General features: G+C 34.9%; 2 protein-coding genes across 4 annotated transcripts; both read right to left on the bottom strand.

Moving 5' to 3' along the window:
* Positions 1-162: 162 nt before the first annotated feature.
* LOC125675094 (innexin-11-like) lies at positions 163-20086 on the bottom strand. Of its 2 annotated transcripts, XM_048912586.2 has the most exons (4): positions 20064-20086; positions 7440-7508; positions 1444-2325; positions 163-862 (listed from the first exon to the last, which is right to left on the bottom strand). In XM_048912586.2, the coding sequence occupies exons 3-4, from the start codon at positions 2295-2297 to the stop codon at positions 466-468; spliced, it is 1251 nt and encodes a 416-aa protein (XP_048768543.2). In that variant the 5' UTR covers positions 2298-2325; positions 7440-7508; positions 20064-20086; the 3' UTR covers positions 163-465. The 2 variants fall into 2 exon arrangements, with proteins under 2 accessions (XP_048768543.2, XP_048768544.2); XM_048912587.2 differs by lacking the exons at positions 7440-7508; positions 20064-20086 and adding an exon at positions 4901-5051.
* LOC125675093 (innexin-11-like) lies at positions 12696-17095 on the bottom strand. 2 transcript variants are annotated; one of them, XM_056160619.1, is made up of 3 exons: positions 16970-17095; positions 13778-14674; positions 12696-13124 (listed from the first exon to the last, which is right to left on the bottom strand). In XM_056160619.1, exons 1-3 carry the CDS (start codon positions 16990-16992, stop codon positions 12728-12730), a joined length of 1317 nt encoding a protein of 438 aa, XP_056016594.1. In that variant the 5' UTR covers positions 16993-17095; the 3' UTR covers positions 12696-12727. The 2 variants fall into 2 exon arrangements, with proteins under 2 accessions (XP_056016594.1, XP_056016595.1); XM_056160620.1 differs by having other exon boundaries at positions 14360-14674; positions 16970-16997.
* Positions 20087-20525: the final 439 nt, after the last annotated feature.

Here is a 20525-nt window from a genome sequence, read left to right as displayed (position 1 = left end):
ATTGTTTAAATTAAATCAATCAATTCATTACTGGGGAATTGATTGAAATAAGGGTGAAAAGTTAAGGAATTCCGGAGTTCGCTGATGTTCAATTGATAGTCAGTTCATATTATAAACGGTTTTTGTTATTGAAATGTGTGATTACAGTGAACGATACAGAGAGACTGGTTTTTGTTCTTTATTCATATAATTACATGTGCATAGTACAAACATCGTTGCTAACATACCCACTTTCTCTAATTATAGTCAATAGTAATGCTAATCGCGTAAATAATTACTTTACAAAAATAATGATAATATTGATATTAAGTACATGTATATTACTAATATTACCAATATTGTATATTATATCTACGGGAACATTTGTTGCGTATAAAATATGCATGTATATTGTGTGATATTATTAACAAATATCTCAAAATTTGACTGCATTTAAGGGTATAGAATTGCAGATTTATAATTTTCTTATGTTTTGTATACAGCAGTCGGGTAAGCGGGATAAATGGATTGCTGTGCCAGCACTTGACCTTGACCTGCGTAGCCCTCAGAGACTCCTGGTCCCCGATCTATGTGTTGTAGTTCAAAGTTTGGTCTCGAAGCTTGAAACGTTTGACCGGCACACGATGCTTCTGGTAATAGGGGATTCCCCATCGGTGAAGTCTGCACACCGCCATGATAGATCTTCCAGAGTTCAGTAATGGTTTCCATGACTACACAGCCATTATTGTTGGACTGCATCTGCTGAAGAAATGCGATGACGTCTTCTCCCAGGGTGTTGTTTGCAAATTTCCAAATCTGTTGATCTGTCAAAATTTGCGTTGAAGTTTCTAGTTCTCGTTTCATTAAATTTGCTTCCACAAACCTAAAATAACAATGATTTAAAACTCAATAAGCGATAGACAACTCTCAGCACAGAGAATCAGCCACTCCCACTTTTTGACAATGTTTTCATATGCAAATAAAGATATAATAGGGGACTAATTGTATCCCTTATACAAGTTGTGAGATTGCTCACTCTTCGTTATTTTCACCTTTTTATGCTCCACCCACCTCCCCTCCGCCGAAGTTTGATTTTGAAGGTTTGTGAATATAACTAATGTTGGGGTTTTGATGGTTTTGGGTTTGTCTTGCCAAGAATTGTAGACAATTTACATTATCTTCATATCCGACTGACATCGTTTGAAAACTGATGTTACATGCCCGCCCTTTCTGGTATATACAATACATTTCATATGTCTTAGAATTATTAACGAATGAAAAAGAAAATCTTTTATCCAAAAGATGCTGTGATATCGATTAAAGTTACATTGTACTGAAATTATTATATATTCTCAACTCAAATTATGCATAACCTAACCGTAGTCTTACTTTCTCAACGCTTATATTCTCCTTTGCATCAAGTAAATTGAACTATAAAAAAGCCGAAAGCATTTTGATACTTACCAGATTCTGAAATAAGGGATTACAGCACCAAATAGGTATAATACTCCATCCGCGACGATGACGGCAATACTGAAGACTAACCACCACCAGGCCACCGCCATTATCAGCTCTAAGTACGGATTCAATGGCAGATTACATTGCACGGAATATATCCTGATATTTTGCAGAAAACGTATAGAATAGGAACACATAACATGGCGGGGAAATACTGGTGAGGTTTGGAAAACAGAAATGTTGTTTTCTCTGATATTTCCTAAGAGCTGAGAACCAAAACTGGTTTCATTCTCCTGTTTCAGGAAGCCGTCCAGCAATCCATAGTGTACACATACACTGACAAAGTAAAGGATTTTGATGAAGAAATGAAAAAATGTAAATGCTCCGATTGACAAAATGTTTACTTTTCGATTTTTGATCCATTGTTCTAGGTAGACAGCAATCCTTTTTCCGACATATTTCCTATCTCCACCCTGATTCTCTGTACCGGCAATGAAATGGATACCCAATCGCTTCTCTCCTAGTTTCCATAGAATGAACGGAATCCGAAGAAAAAGGGCCTGTACTATTAGAATGATTGCAACATACTGGTACAATGTTCTTTGACCATCTGAGTCGTCATCTACTGTAGTGACTTCTGGATCCAAATTTCCACCAAAATCACGAAACTTCCTTATCTGTGTGGCTTCGTAACATTTTGACTTGCCATATCGTATGTCCTGTGTTGTGAATTCCGACGGAAACGCACATTCAATAGGACTAAAAAACAAAGGACCAAAAAATGCTACTATGCCAAGGATAAGGAATAACAATGGCGTCCATCTTCCATTCAGAGTGTCCACCCAGCTTTCAGAAGACATTGAAAGATTTTTCTAAGTTCTTCTTGATCTAAAATTGAAAAGTTTTATCATAACATAAGCGAAAATTCTAAGTTAGATGTCTCTACGATTTGATAAAAGAACAGGCTTTGACAAAAACATGCTACGTAGCAAATATGTTTCAGAGAATTCTAGAAATATATCAACAGAAAGAAATACTTTCAACAAGTATAAACAATAATTCTAATAAGCCCTCTAGGTTGGGAGAATCTATGCTCAATGGCTGCTGTCTGATCGGCTTTAACCTCTGTGTCTCGTATGGACTTTTAATATCTAATTTGTTTTACGATGTGACCGTTGAGACGAGCAAAGATCCTGAAATCAACATCTTGCAAAACGACTTTAAGCATCATTTAACACGGGAAATATAACGCACTTGATGTAAACAGTGCATTTTGACGTCATCATTGACTGCGATTTTTCTCTCTCTTTCAAACCAAGAAATTATCCACAACGAAACGTAGGTATGGGAAAGCTTGTCTGGAATTCAAAATCATTTAAGTTACTTTCCAAACTATTTATTTGTTTTATATACGGGATTGTCAATGAAGTATACCGCAGTGGCTGCGACATTTTTCCGTACGCATTGTGGGTAGTTCCCATCATTTTTCAGCTGATGAAGAGCAAATCACGTGACTCAATTGTGTAATCATTGGAGCGAGCTCGTGTCGTTGCTATTACAAAACGAAGTCCCCAGAAATGATTTAACTGGAGTTTTAGAAATAGGCAATTTTCTGTCAAGGATATGCATCGACTGACTTTCATTTAACTTTTTAATGCTAAAGACATGAACCTAGTCATGTTTTTGTTCAGAAGCAGTTAAAATACACGTGTCTGCTCATTAGCACTTTTTTTACTTTAGTTTACTAGTAAGTCATGACCTTGGCCAAATGACATTGGTTCAGGATCATTACACAATACCTCATCATACGCAAATTCTGTGCCATGTATGATCTTCTATGTATCTTTATTATAAAGGTGTGACTGACATGTAAATATAATATACGATGGAAGGACAGATAATGGACACAAAGCTATACAGACAGTCATATCACATACGATTCATGCAGATGTTTTAGTGTGGATTGCATTTGTTTGCTATTTATCAGGAGTACAGGAGAAGAATTTGAAGGCATATTTTTCACTACACCATCCATGTACCCCATCTCGAAGCCTGACTTGGTGATCATAAAACCAGAAATTTTATATCTTTGTCAGACGTCTACAAGCCATTGTAAATATGCATTTAGTTAGTCTCTGTACTAAATGTATCAAGGTTTCTTAAAGATGAAACGTTTTTCACTATATCAGTCATAGAGCCCCACCCTAGCACCAGGACCCGAAGAAAAGCGGCCATGAATATCAGAAGTTTGGTATAGTCGTAATCATTCGCTCGAACTTATATTGTTTAAATAATATGTCCATTAGTGTATTTCAGCTATATAAGCCGTAAGATCCTGTTCTACCATCAGACGTCCTGTCACGTGAATTTCACAACCCTGGTAGAGACCTGACTATGGATACAGTGCGTCTGCTATATGTCTCAGGGTAAAAACACCGATTTACCCTAACCCATTATTGCGTAATTTTTAAGCCTTAGCCCCATCTGTCATCCCTAATTGAGGAAGTGGACATACAATGCATGCATAGTTTTGTTCCTGTCCCTATAATGTCACATGCCAATTTCGGTAAACATGGCTTAGTAGTGTTTAGGAAGTTGTACATATTCCAATGTTATGGCACAAGTAGTACCATGTATTTGAGAAGATGTAGATGTTTGAATGTTTAATTATGACGACGGACAAACACGGATCATAATTAATCTCCTGCATAAAATCAAGTAACGTATTGGGGGTCCAATTAATTTCTTAGCAATCATAGTATAATATCATAACTCATAGAAAATATTAGAAATATAAAAAGTAAACGTCTGGTGACAATATCCTAAGTACTATCTTATATGGATATATTTTTATTGTCATCACCAATACTATGATGAGTTGGATATATATCCCTAAAATATGTAAGCACTTAAATTCCTCCATGATTACCAGTGCAAGATTCAACATTCGTAAACTCGTAAATTTTGCTTCACTTGTTTTTATGCTTAGTAACAAAATGCTCATTCACAGCTTGACCTTTCTTTGAAAAAAATATAAGAATAACAGTACATTCAATTCCCCGATTCAACTGTCATCTCAAAACATCTACATTAATATTTTTCGTGCAATGGTGAATGGTAAATGAGAGTCACCTAGTGCCCCAAGTTCAGTTTTATTTATGAATTTACATTTACTTTGAAATTGACAAACTGTATATGCATATTTTGTATGAAATACTACCCTGTAGATATTGGATCTTAAATCATAACGACCAAACCCCTAAAGAAATATTGAACGATATCGTTTGTTTCTATGGGTTTTATATTCAAGTATATATCGTCAATTTTGAAAAGTATTTTTGCACAAAACGCAACATTTTCCATGTTAATGAATAGAGATTATCTTTTGGAAATAAAATTCTTCTGAAAAAGTGAAAGAAAGAAAGAGTAGAGAGGTAAATATGAACAATTGCATGCAACTCACCCAGTCACTTGAAGCTCGATCGTGTTTTGAGAATGTGCTAAGAGATGTTTCTACATGCATTTATACGAAGGGGTCAAATACATCTAACGGAAATGGTTTCAACTTCACATGATTGTAAAATGTTTTAAGATGCTTCCTCAGAGATTATTGCGCAACATCGTGTCATATTTCACAACATGATGGAAAGATTACGCGATTCATTATATTTTCCTATGACGGGCACTTGTACCGGAGTGAACCCGGGGTGAAGTATGCGAGAAATTGTTGTTTTGTAATCTGACTGTTGATTCTTTATATTTCAAAATGTTTTGAAAAAATAAAAAATCCTTTTAATACTATATCCTATGCTGCCATAAGTGTACATTTTGTAATGCAATCTCGATAGTATTGATTGTCTTCATTAATTTTAACTTAAACTGACTAGATCCAAAAAAGGTAAATGATTCTACTATCATCTCTTCCACACAAAGGCAACACAAAGGCATACACAAACGCACTCGTATGGCAGCGTCTCTAACTATAACACTTTCACTACTCTGAAATCAAGAGGAGAGCCCTTGATCGCTCTAGTGTTTAATAAGCAGTCACCAGTCAGCTGACCCACAGCACACGTACTTTTCAAAAGGTCCCACGCATTTAACAATTTAAATGGGTATGAGAACAATATCCATTTTGTCAGTCACGGAGTGAGAATTGTTGATCGCAGGCTTTAGACTGAGGTAAATACTACCAAGTACTAGTAGTTGACAAATGACTATTTCCCGACCATAATGTATATCAGACACCGAAAACAGCCTAGTTTGTGCCGATACATGTTATTGTTTGTCGACACATATTGATAATTAAATATTGCTACATAAGTATGAGAAGTTGACGATGGAGAAGCTGAAGTCATTCTGTTTGTCTTTAAAAAGTGGAGTTGTTAATTTGCCGTTAACATATATGTTCAATAAGATAACTAAGCATGAAGCAGATGTTAACGACAAACCAACAACTCAGCTTTATAACAAACTGCTTCGCCATCGTCAACTTCCCAAATTTAAGTTGCAATATTCCATTGTCACCTCCATATTGTGTATAGGTATCTCAACTGATTCAATAGGCAAGAGTATGTTTTTGGAATAGCGATCTAATTCAGAAATACAATCTGTCAATAGGTCGAATGCTATCTGACTTTTTCATACCAATTATCAGGACGTTTTTACATACTGATTATGATTACGAATTATTACTCCATTTATCCGATCAAGATAGGGGACTCACGGCGGATGTGACCGGTCAACGGTGGTCAATAGGGGATACTTATTCCTCCTAGGCACATAATCCTATATCTGGTGTACCCAGGGGTCCGTGTTTGCCTTACTCCTAATTGCGTAATTTTCATAGGATTTATGAGATTCCTAATATCAGATGTGTTTCATACCGTTTGTTAGGCCGTTTTTGGCACGCTGATTTTGACTCCGTTTACCTGATCAGGATATAGGGCTCACGGTGGGTGTGACCGGTCAACAGGGGATGCTTACTCCTCCTAGGCATCTGATCTCCTGTGTGCCCAACTATATATTTTGTATTACTTATAGGAGTTATGAGATTGATCACTGTTCGTTATCTTCACCTTTCATGAAACTAATATGAATTAAAGATTAAGACGCGGAGGACTGATTTTCTTTTCATCTCTATCTTTTAGCAATTTAAAAAAGAAGAAATACCCATTAGGAAACTGAAAACAATATGCGAGGTGAATATATCTCTAATTGGTATTCTAAAGTAATCATTGTAATCAGTAGTCAACGTGATTAAATACTTACAGTACTAGTACTTTAAATTTGTTCATGGAGAGAGAGAGAGAGAGAGAGAGAGAGAGAGAGAGAGAGAGAGCTAATTAGCGTATTGTAACCTAAATTGAAAATGAAGTGCTTTTACTTTCTTATTCTAACTTTATGAAAGATGACATAACTCCTATAAGCATAATAAAATAGAGAGTTGGGCAAACACGAACCTCTGGATACACGAGAGAAATTATACTTTTCATTTTCATAAGCAATATGCAAGGAAATTGGTCATTGTTAACATTGTTGAATTTCATTACAAGAGCTTCATCAACATTCAAATGCATCCTACTATAATCAAAACATAACTGTAGCGAACACAGTATTCATACAAAAAATCTTCTGAATTTTGGAAGATTGATTTCAAATTCATAAAATTCATGACATAATATTTCAATATACACAACACTTCTTTTAAATTTCGACCTTCAACAGCATGTTAAATGATTATTTGTAAACAGGGTATGAATACACGATATAGGAAAGAGCAGTCGTGCTACAATTCAGCGGACTCAAACAAATATGTTCTCATCGAAGGGACAAGAAAGGGAATCACTCTTTTGTACTAAAATTCTATCATTTTGCGATAGATGAAACGGGGTTGTAAAAACCATTCCAAACGATAATTCAATTATACTTTTGACAGTGTAGCTCAACAATGAAAATCTTAAATATCAGAATGCTGACATAAATAAATACAGGATACTTACCGCGCGGTTTCAGTTCTCAACCTTCACGTCCTTGACTAATCATCTGCCGGCGCTTTTGATTTACATCAGCTTAAAGAATGTAGGTTAACGGATTGTAATTTGAAACAAAACAGAAAAGGAATGTAAAGTGGCAAATCAAGATTGTTTATGAATTGACCATGCAAATAATAATAATTCAATTGGCGTCATTACCAAAATATTACTGTAATTATGATTGTATGCATAGTTTACCCAGAAAGAGGGCAATATGTATTGCTTCATATACATGAAAGATTTTTTTTTTAAATTCATAACGTGATCATAGAAATAAATCACACCATCACATTGACAGACTATGGAACCCCTTTGGTTATATTCATACACTGGACAGAACGGTCAAGGATAACGATTATATGTAATTTACAAATATATACCTGTTATCAAACAATATAAATGTTCATAGAGATTTAATGTAAAAATCAAGTTGTGACAACCGTAATCATATTAAGTAACAGGTCAACAAAGTTGTGCACAAATGATCCATGTAGTACAGACTTAATCAAACAACTAAGTTGTACATACTACATATAAAGTGGATTTTATCCTATGTTTGCTTCAATAAACAAAACAGTAAAACAAAATAACATAACCACAATGTCGCTCACTTCTATCCAGAGACGAGTCTTTTAGCACATATTTATTGGCAATGCACGAGCTATATCTAGTCTCTTAGGTTCATTAAAAGACTTGCAGGGTTTGTGCTCTCATGTACATCGTCATTGAAGTAAATTAACATAATAACAGCGAATTTTACATGTAATTGCATCACCCACACGTATATAGACTTACACAAAACATAAAACCAATTTTGCGCGTTGTGGTATATTGTAATATACCCGTACAGCTGTAACTCATTCATTATATTGTAATATACCTGTACAACTTTAATTCATTAATTGAAAATGATAGCTTATCCAGTGTTAGCTCTCTGACTATCCCAAAACTTTTGAACAATTCTAACTGAATCAAACTTGTGCTTTGACAATGTAGTAATGCTGCATATATCGATGTGCCTAAACTATTAGATAAAATACATGTATAAAACTATCAGCAGTATGGATTCATTAATATGAATGTAAAAAGACGTACCTTAATTTCAATGTTTTGATACTTATTTAAACTAATGCACATGTGATATTTTTATTAATTTGTTTGAAATTGCATATGTACAATACCTATTACGATGAATTTTATTTGACATTATTTTATAACTGCGGTTCAAAAAGCATACAAAGATAATGTCTATTGAAATGATAAAATGGGAAGCTCTAGATGTTCTACTATTTTGCTGAGTATCTTCCTGGGGGATCTCATTATGTTACATGTAATAAGGTATGTTTGAGTTTTGTTCTCAGAAAGATTTTGTACATAGAAATACAATGTACTGGTATTGATTCGTAAATCTAACTATGAATATTACGTATAGTATATGTACAATGTGTTTGTGATAGTCCTAATGAAAAATTTTCAGTAGCAAGGAAGAAGCTCAACCAGCTGCCTGTAGTTGAAGATATGCAAACAGATTCTAAAATAAGTAACATCCATCCATGAGAAGTTTCGAGAACATTTAATAAAAACCTTTAAATTTTGATCATAATCTTATAAAATTGATTATTGGCATGCTTATAAAACGTTTCTTTGAAATGGTGTTAAACATTTTACTGTTTTAAAAGACAATTAAGGTATTAAAATGTTCAAAATTTCAATATTAATATATGCAGTGTTTGTAAAATATAAAATGCAAATCTTACCCTAAAGGCATTCAATATTTGATAGCTTCTATACTCATTTTTGGCTAACACGTAAACATGTCCTAGCACCTGCAGTCGTGTCTACCAAACATGGATAACTCTGATTAATTTCAAATGTAGGCTTGTACTGCATAATATTCTTGAATTAAAGTCGACAATTCATTTTTCTCCATATCTCCTACCTCAGTCAGGTAATAAGTGCCGCAAACTGGTCAATGGCAGAGCTAAGTGACAGTCTTCCTGTTCATATACATATACATAATGTTTGTCTGATCAAGATATAGGGCTCACGGCGGGTGTGACTGATCGACAGCGGATGCTTACTCCTCCTAGACACCTGATCCAACCTCTAGTGTGTCCAGGGGTTCGTGTTTGCGCAATTATCTATTTTGTGTTGCTTATAGGAGTTATGAGATTGATCACTCTTCATTATCTTCACCTTTCATATAGTTGAGCGACTAACTGCCCCAGACCAACTGTAAACTTATTATCAATATCAGTCGTAAATCCCAATTCGTAATTTTTTGATAAACGGTCGTATGTACATGTACTACGATCAATTAACGTTAAACGACAGTCAGGTCTCTAGTAAGATTAGTATTCCATGTTAACCGGACATTTCCGTCGTCAACTCTCTATATTGATCAGGTAACGGAGTAAAAGATATTCAAAGCCAATATTAAAAAGGCCTAACAATTTGGTATGGAACGCTGAGACAACATTTGAATTTAAGCAAAAACGTGTACGATCACCATAGCGGTCATAGAATTTGTAAAAAAAAAAAAACAAACAAAAAAACAACCTGCCTTTAAACAATACTGTTCAAACCTCCATAACATTAACGCATTTGTCAGTAGTTTGAATCGGTTTAAAATTGATCATATGCAGAACATATTCTCGCATATAAAATCAGTTGGGATACATAAAAACTACCTACAAGTGCCAATGGAAGTTCACGATCGATAAGCTAAAGTACTCACGTTTGTTATAACGTTAGGTAGTGAGTATGCCATTAATGTCTATGTTCTGTAAAACATTAAAATTTGAAATACATGAGGAAGACACTTTGGTGTCTTTTATCTCGAGTTAACTAGGATATATCGAATATACATATGAATGGAAATTAATATTGGTAAATAAAACGTCGCGATGTATTTATTTTTTTAGTTGAAGGTTTTCTTCTCATGTACAAGTTTCTAAATAACGTTTGTTTCATAAGAATGTAAAAACAGGTCATCTGATAAAGGAGAACAATTTGCACCCATGGGAATTCCTAAAGACTGTTCGAAGATCGGATTTCCAAAGATTACATTGATATAGCCAATCAGGAACTCAGGCATCTTCAGAGTACTTGTGTGTAGAATTAGAATGTCTCTCAACAAAGTAATCCATTGGATAACTGATCACAAAATATATATTCCGGATATCCTTTTTATTAAAGAATCAGCTGTTTATAATGTCCAAAAAGCGTAGTCTTTGTCGTGATGATTGGTGGTGTAAAGTTTTGAAAAGTCGTATGTTTTGATGCTTATGATTTTGGAAGTTTTGTGATTTCAAATTTAAAACAAAAATTGGAATTGTTGAGATTTTTGATTTACATTACTTCTCCATTTGTTCTGGCACAGTGCGTTAGAAATGTATCCTACACAGCAGTTTTTATTGTCGTAAAAAGTAATATTTAATCCCCAAATATGTCACACATATTGAATCGTCAGTTCTTTCCACGACGTGGATTCTAAGTGGTATAAAATGATGTTGGAATGCACATTTTCCCCCAAGTCTTTATCTAATGCATCTAATAACAATCATACTGTATTTAAATCCAAACTTTGTATAAAACACGTGGAATCCAAGTGCAACCGAGAAGTTTTCAGTATCATCCCCCAAACCTATGAAAAGGAGATTGCTCAAATTATCAACCAGTCAGTTTGTCGAGCATGTATATTTTTACACAAGCATCAACGTTTAACGATTGAGGGTATGATGTACTGTCTCATATGGAATTCAGATTTGCAGGCATTTTTCCGAAACTATTTTAAGACTAACCTCAATTGTTTGTATTAATATATACGTCAAAGGCTAGATACTATTTATTATAATGTGTTAATACTTTTTTGTGAACACTGTAATACAGCGGAACCACCTATCAAATGAAATTGTGCGTGTTGACACTATAGAAGCCTTCAAGACCGCCTCACAGAACCAGCACCTATATCACCATCAGCTCTCTCTCTCTCTCTCTCTCTCTCTCTCTCTCTCTCACACACACACACACACACACACACACAGCGAACAACACAGACATTTTTGGATTTTGTTCTGTATTTATAGAGTTACATCGCATACAAATGGTTGCTGATATTTTTCTAGTTATACGCAATAGCAATGTTAATAAATTTAATAATTACATTAAAATAATGATGTACATGTATAATACTAATGATTATATGTTTTAATTTTGAAAGACTAGAAATGGTAAAGGCAATAAATGAAGAATGTTCTAATTCCATATGTCTACAAGACCTGGACAAATGAAAGGTGAAGATAACGAACAGTGTTCAATCTCATAACTCCTACAAGCAATACAAAATAGATAGTTGGGCAAACACGGACCCCTGGACACACAAAAGGTGGGATCAGGTGCCTAGGAGGAGTAAGCATCCCCTGTCATTTATATGGTTCATGAATAATGAAATAATACTTGTGTCTGTTTCCAAATTCATAAACTTGTATTGTGACTAGTTCATGTATGAGAATCTACATGCACTGTGAAGATAACGAACAGTGATCAATCTCATAACTCTAATAAGCAAAACAAAATAGATAGTTGGGCAAACACGGACCCCTGGACACACCAGAGGTGGGATCAGGTGTCTAGGAGGAGTAAGCATCCCCTGTTGACCTGCCACCCCCGCCGTGAGCCCTATATCCTGATCAGGTAAACGGAGTTATCCGCAGTCAAAATCAGTGTGTCAAGAACGGCTTAACAATCGGTATGAAACACGTCAGACAGCATTTGACCCAATGCGAGGTTGTATTGACGGACTACATCGTTATAACGACCATAGAATTTGTGAAATGCTGACATATCATGTACAGGTATATGTATTACATAAACATTGAGGTTTTCAATCTTTTTTTTTTTTTTTTTTTTTTTTTTTTTACAAATGTATGAATATTCTTGAACCCCAACTATTAGTACGAGGTGGAACAAATATGTTTTTTTTCTTTTTTATGAATTACATTTTCATGATTGAAAGGTGTATGTAAATGGATACAGGTATAATAATAATATTTATGACTATATGACAGTATGTTCACTATGCATCGTCCCTAGGTACCTTTAGGGGCATAGGGACACATTATTTGACAATAAACTATCTGTATCTGTTCTATCTAGGGGACCTTTTCTTGCGATTAGAATAGGCATGTATATTGTGTGATAAAATTAACAAAGACATCGTGATTCGACAGCATTTAAAGTTTATTTATATTATTTCATGTTTTGTATACAGTAGCCGGGTAAGCGGGATAAATTGATTGCTGTGCCGTCACTTGACCTTGAGCTGTGTAGCCTTCAGGGACTCCTGGTCCCCGATCTATGTGTTGTAGTTCAACGCCTGGTCTCGAAGCTTGAAACGTTTGACCGGGACACGATGCTTCTGGCAATAGGGGATTCCCCATTGGTGAACTCTGCACACCACCATGATAGATCTTCCAGAGTTCAGTAACGGTTTCCATGACGACACAACCATTATTGTTGGCCTGCATCTGCTGAAGAAATGCGATGACATCTTCTCCGAGGGTGTTGTTTGCAAATTTCCAAATCTGTTGATCTGTCAGCATTTGCGTTGAAATTTCTAGTTCTCGTTTCATCAAATTTGCTTCCACAAACCTAAAATAACAACGATTTAAAACTCAATAATCGATAGTTAGCTCTTCACGCACGTAGAATCAGCCCCTCCCCTTTTTGACAACCTTCATATTTCGTTACTTTCATACACAAATAAAGATACATTAGGTGCAAATGTAAATCCCCCTACTATTTTGGTGGCAGTAGTAGTGAATGAGGAAAATGTAAACTTAGAGCATAGGCGATCGGGTTATGAATAATGTAAATAAAGAGGATAGAGCTATTGAGGAAAGTCGAACTATGATCGTCTGTTGTGACAATAACTAGCAGTAGGGTTTGGGGAGGGGTGTTTGCTTTTCCTTGTCAAGAATTTTAGACAAATTATCTTCTTATACGGCTGTCGCATCCTTTGAAAATGTATGATACGTGCCTGCTCTTTCTTGTATATACAATACATATCATATATCTAAAAATGATGAGTGGATGGAAAGAAAATATCTTATCCGAAAATGCAGATATATCGAATAAAGTTATACTGTACGATAATAATCGCATATTCTCAAGTCAAACCATGCATAACTTAACCTTAGTATGTTTTCATAACTCTTATATTCTCATTTACATCAATAAAACTGAACTCAAAGAACGACGACCTTAAATTATTAGAATTATCGAAACACTCAATCTAGACTTACCAGATTCTGAAATAAGGGATTAAGGCACCAAATAGGTAAAATACTCCATCCGCGACGATGACGGCAATACTGAAGACTAACCACCACCAGACCACCGCCATTATCAGCTCTAAGTACGGATTCAATGGCAGATTACATTGCACGGTATATCCCATTATATTTGTAAGACGGCGTATAGAATAGGAACACATAACATAGCGGGGAAATACTGGTGAGGTTTGGAAAACAGAAATGTTGTTTTCTCTGATATTTCCTAAGAGCTGAGAGCCAAAACTGGTTTCATTCTCCTGTTTCAGGAAGCTGTCTAACAATCCATAGTGTACACATACACTGACAAAGTAAAGGATTTTGATGAAGAAATGAAAAAATGTAAATGCTCCGATTGACAAAATGTTTACTTTTCGATTTTTAATCCATTGTTCTAGGTAAGCAGCAATCCTCTTTCCGACATATTTACTACCTTCACCCTGATTCTCTGAACCGACAATGAAATGGATACCCAATCGCTTCTCTCCCAATTTCCATAAATTGAACGGAATACGAAGAAAAAAAGCTTGTACTATTAGAATGATTGAAACATACTGGTACAATGTTCTTTGACCTTCTGAGTCCCTATTTGCTGTCGTGACTTCTGGAGGCTTAAAATGTAAATTTTCGCTTAGGCCTCTATGAGGAAAGTTTCTTATCCGTGTGGCTTCGTAGCATCGAGACTTGCCGTATGCTATCTCCTGGGTTGAGAATTCCGCCGGAAACATGCATTCAAGAGGACTAAACCACAAAGGTACAAAAAATGCTATTATGCCCAGGACAAGGAATAGCAAGGGCGTCCATCTCCCATTCAGTGTATCCACCCAGCTTTCAGACGACATTGAAAGATTTCTCTGAGCTCTTCTTGACCTTAAATCAGAAACGGATGTTTCTACAATTTGATAGAATAACAGGTTTTGACATAAACATGCTATGTAGCATATATATTTCAGGGAACTTTAGAAAGTATCTTAAGAAAGAGTATGAACATGAATGCTTATAAACCTTCTCATTTGAGAGATATACTATGATTAACGCCAAAACATTATGTCCGGTCATGAACAATTTCTGTAAGAAATATGAGCTGCAGATGATTCTCTATAAATTTACAACCTGATACATATATATCATTACTACAGTAAAATCCGACGAGTCGGATCATGTCGAGTTGAGTCTCGGATCATCAGTTCACACGAGACACGAAGCGTCGAATTTGATCTGATGATCTGCGGCTGTCAAGGAGACGTGGTCAAACTCTTTGGATCAAGTTACTGTAGTACTAAAAAATTTATATTCCCTTTTATGCATTTTAAATCTACATTTATAAGATATCAAATGTAATCAAAATTGTCGAAAACACAGACATACAGTGAAATTAAATTCTGTGTACGCAGTTTTGTTTGTGACGCGGTCGATATTGTTCACAAAAACCGTTGCGTTGATGCATTGTGACGTAATCAGTTTCAGAGGATACTGATACGGAATACGAAAACCAGTGTGGTGATCCGGAAAACCGGTACACAGTATAAAAAAACGAAACATTGATGGGTTTATAATAAAGATATTTTTCACACGTTTACCAGTCACCTTGACTTTAATTTATTTACTTTAATTCATGCTCATGGTATACTGTCTTCTCATCTTTAACCTCTGTGCCTCGTATGTACTTCTAAAATCTAAGATAAAGTTATACTCCCTTCGAACTGGTTAAATTGGGTTTTAATCGTGACATTAGCTTAAAAACATTGCTTCAGAGTTCATGCGCGTTTTGTCATAGACAATCTTCTATCAGGTATATTGCATCGAATATCTCTTGAAATTTAACTTTCTAATGCTAGGGATATTGAACCTAGTCGCAGGTTCTTTGTTCAGAACCAGTGAGAATATAGGTGTCCTCACTAGCAACATTTGTGCAAAACATGAGCTTACGTCTCTCTATTAAATTGTTAAGGGAGGGGAATATTTTCAACTTCCGTTTACTAGTGTACATTGACCTTGACAAACTGACAATGGTTCAGGATGATTACACAACATCTCATCATAAGCAAATTCTGTGCCAAGTATGAGGTTCTTTGTATCTTTATTGGTGTGACCGACATGTAAATACAAAGTAGGATGATAGACACACAGGTATACAGTCAGTCATACCGCATCAACCTCAAGCAGATGTTATCAGTGTGGACTTCATTTGTTTGCTATTTCATTAGGAGTTAGGGACAAATTTTTTTCAAGACATATCTATTCACTACACCATCTATATAGCCCATCTTGAAGCCTGACTTGGTGATCATAAAACCAGGAATTTTACAACTTTGGCAGACGTCTCCAAACCATCGTAAATATGCATTCTGTCTCTGTGCTAAATGAAAGGTGAAGACCAAGGTTATTAAAGTGTCAGTGGCCATCAAATTCAAAGTTTTGTTCCTGTACCTATAATGTCAAATGCCAATTTCGGTAAAATTATATATGGATGAAAGGGAGGAGATAACGAACAGTGACCATTCTCACAACTCTTATAAGCAATACAAAATATAGAGTTGGGTACACACATACCCTGGATTTACCAGAGATGGGATCAGGTGCCTAGGATGAGTAAGCATCCCCTGTCGACCGGTCACACCCACAGTGAGCCCTATATATTGATCAGGTAGATGAACTTATCCAAAGTCAACATCAGTGTGCTAGGAACGGCCTAACAATCGGTATGAATTAAGTTAGACAGTATTTGACACAAGATAGAGTGTATTGACAAACTAGATTGTTAAAACGACCAAAGAATTTGCGAAATGCTGACTTTAAACGAGATTGTTGAAACACCTGCACCATCAACTTGTTTCTCAGTAGCCTACCTCCATTTAAAAACTGATATATTTTGTATGATTGATGAGAATATTTCACTTATATGGAGACGTCTATTTTGTATGAAATACTATCCTGTAGATATTTTATCTTAAATCATCCGGGAGAAACCCATAAAGAAATATTGAGTGACATCATTAGTTTCTATACATTGTATATTCCAGTATGTATTGTCAATTTTGAAAATATTTCTGCACAAAATGTCACATTTTCCATATTCATGAAATAAAGATAATCATCAATTAAAAATAAATATCTTGTATAGAGAGAGTGGAAGTTAAATATGAACAATTTCATGCAACTCACCCAATGCCTTGGAGCTGGATCATGTTTTGAGAATGATTTTTGAGATGTTTCTACGTGTATTTATATCAAGGGTTCACATGCAGATAACGGAAATTGTTCCAATTTCGCATATTTGTGAAATGTTTTAAGATGCATTCTCAGAGATTATTTCTTAAGATCGTATCGTATTTCACAACATGATGTAAATATCTAACAAGTAGATCAAGTGATTCGTTATATTTTCTTTTGAAGGGCACTAATACCGGAGAAAGCCACTGAAGTATGCTAACATCTGAAGTATGGGAGAAATTGTTGTTTTGTAATCTGACTGTTGATTCTTTATATTTCAAAATGTTTTGGAAAATTAAGAAACATGTTTTCATATTTTATCCCATAGTTTCATAGGCGTAAACTTTGGAATACAATCTCGAAAGTATTGCTTAATTCAAACTTAAGCTAGACACAAATTGGTCTGAATAAATCCAAAATACACATGCCGTACATAAAATCAGAAAAGGCAAAGGTTTCTACACATGCGCAGTGTCTCCAGCTATAGTACACTTTCATTACTTTGAAATCAAGAGGAGAACCCTTGATCGCTCTAACGTTTAGTGACCAATTATTAGTCTCCTTACCCAAGGCGCTCGTACTTTTCTAAAGGTCACATGCATGTAATAATTTACAGTATTTGAATAGGTATGAGGGCTTTATTCGTTTTCTTTTTTTTCAACGGTTCGTTACAGATTTTAAACTGAGGTCAATAGTTCTTATCAAGTCTTAGTAGCTGTCACAATTACTATTTCCCGAATATATATCAAATACCGAAAACAATCCTGATTTGTAATGGGACATATTATCGTCCGTCGGCACATATTGAACAAGCTCATGCGTATCGAATCAGTTCATATATATATATATATATATATATAAACAGTATATACAGGTGATAAAGGAATATTGCTACATCAATATGGGACAATGACTATGCAGAAGCTGAAGTCATCCCGTTTGTCATCGAGTTGAGTTGTTAGTTGAAAGCAGACGTGGAAAGTATGGTTATTTTAACGACAAAATAACAACTCATTGTTATAACGAAGGGATTTTCCATCGTCAACTTGCAACGTAACAATATTTCATTATCACCTGCATATGGCTTATATGTCTCTCAAATGATTCGGTGCGCGAGATCATGTTTCAACAGTCTCGTTTAAAGTTAGCATTTCACAAAGTCTATGGTCGTTATAGCAAATCTAATTTACAAATCCAATATATCATTAAGTCGAAAGCTATGTGACGTTTTTCATACCAATTGTTAGGCCGTTCTTTACATACTGATTTTGATTACGAATTACTTTCTTTACCTGATCAAGATATAGGGTAAAGATAGAGGGAGTTTGTGACCGGTCAACCAGAAATGCTAATTCCTTCTAGACACCTGATCTATCTCTTTTGAGGCCAAAGCTCTGCGTTTGCATTACGCAGGTACATTAAGGTTTCCCATAGAATATCATAGTGCACTATGTACCTTTACTTCTCAGAACTACCATTATATGACGTCATAATGCAAAACGACGTCAAGTCACTTCAAACTGGTGTTATGACAGGGAGAGTATCAAACTTTAGACGTTATTTAAAACTGCGTGTATAATGTCAGAACGTTATTGCAAAATTCACTTGCCTTAATTGCAATTCAAAATCTTATGTGCCCGAATATTCTTAAATAATATTGATCGAAATTCAGCGTGTTCAAAATGCTTTCGAAGAATATTCTTTTGAAATGTACTCTTGTTTTATATCAGTGGTTAGAGGTAGAATTTATTATGTGTTTATAAAAGAGTCTGTCGCAGGCAATTAATGAGGATTAATTTGATATCTTTCGTGGAAATCGTAAGAGGAGTTTGTTCTCTAACTAATCTTGATTGGGAAAATGTGTGATGGCTTTTGTAAGAAATACAAATCACGAAATTGAGTGGGAAATACCCTCAAATGTGTCGGTAAGTTGAACTTTTCATGAAATTTATGTATTTTGTAACAAATTAATACTACCACTTTTCTTAAGCACAGTTCAGGTACATGAGGATACAATGAGTTTATTTATATATCAAAATGTTAAAGATATAAGGTTCACGGCGTGTGTGACCGGTAGACAGGGGATGCTTACTCCTCCTAGGCACTTGATCCCACCTCTGGTATATACAGGGGTCCGTGTTTGCCTAACTCTCTATTTTATATTGCTTATAGGAGTTATGAGATTGCTCACTGTCCGTTATCTTCACCTTTTGTTTAATCAGCTGTGTCGTAGCGATTTATGTGAAACATTTCAAAAATTATAAATGACCGTCCCGTAATCAAAGAAGATATGTGATATCATAACAAATATGTTAATATATAGCTGAGAGAAACTTCTATATAAATTGTCTGTACTTAAGTATATAAATCAAAAGTTAAAATCAAAATCGACCTCGCTATTCAATGTATGTTTTGAAGGCATTTCAAAGCTTTGGGAAACCTTAACATGGATGCTTACTCTTAATTGCGAAATTTTATAGGATTTATGAGATTGAACACTGTTCATTATTATCTTCACTTTTTCATACATATGACTTCATTATATGCCGCTCCAATTCGGATGAATCATATGGATTAGAGATTAAGTCCTGAAAGACCCAATTTCTTTTTGTCTTATCTTTAGCAATTTAGAAAAGAGCAAATGGGGAAATCCCATACATGTATTTTGATAAAAAAAATACGTGAGGTAAGTTCATCTCCAATTGCTATTTTGAAATAATCATTATAATCAGAAGCTGATTTCACTCAATACTTACAGTACTTTGATTTTATTCACACACACACACACACACACACACACACACACACACACACACAGGGAGAGAGAGAGAGAGCTAATTAGCATAATGTAACTTATATTGAAACTGAAGATGTGCATTTATAATTCTTATTTTAACACTATGAAATGATACTTTTTACTTTGATAAGCAATATGCAATGAAAATCGTCATTATTAACATTGTTGAATCACATTACAACATATGCATTAACATTTATGTACAGCCTACTATGATAAAAACATAACTAGCAAACACAGGATACTCACCCTCCACGTTCGTGTATAATCAGTAAATGCTGTCGGCGCGTTTGGTTTACACCAGCTATATGAATGCAGGTCAGCGGATTCTAATTTGAAACAAAACAGGAATGGAATGTAAATAGCGGTAAATCAAGATTTTTTTTAAATTTGACCTTCTGAATACAAATAATTCAATTGGGCTTACTACCAAATTATTGTTGCAATTGTGTATGTATGCATAATTTTGGGGTTTATCCTGAAAGCGGGGCAATCCTATTGCTTCATAGAAATGTAAGTTTATTTAAAGAAAAATTCTTAACATGATTATTGAAATAAACCACATCATCAAAATCACAGACTATGGAACCCCCCTTTGGTTATATTCATACACTGGACAGAACGGTCAAGGATCACGATAATATGTAATTTACAAATATATACCTGTTATCAAACAATATAAATGTTTATAAAGATTTAATGTAAAAATCA

Source organism: Ostrea edulis, chromosome 3 (assembly GCF_947568905.1).
Source record: "Ostrea edulis chromosome 3, xbOstEdul1.1, whole genome shotgun sequence".
Taxonomy (NCBI): Eukaryota; Metazoa; Mollusca; class Bivalvia; order Ostreida; family Ostreidae; genus Ostrea; species Ostrea edulis.
The sequence above is the reverse complement of the archived record's forward strand: the minus strand, read 5'-3'. Positions and strand labels throughout refer to the sequence as shown.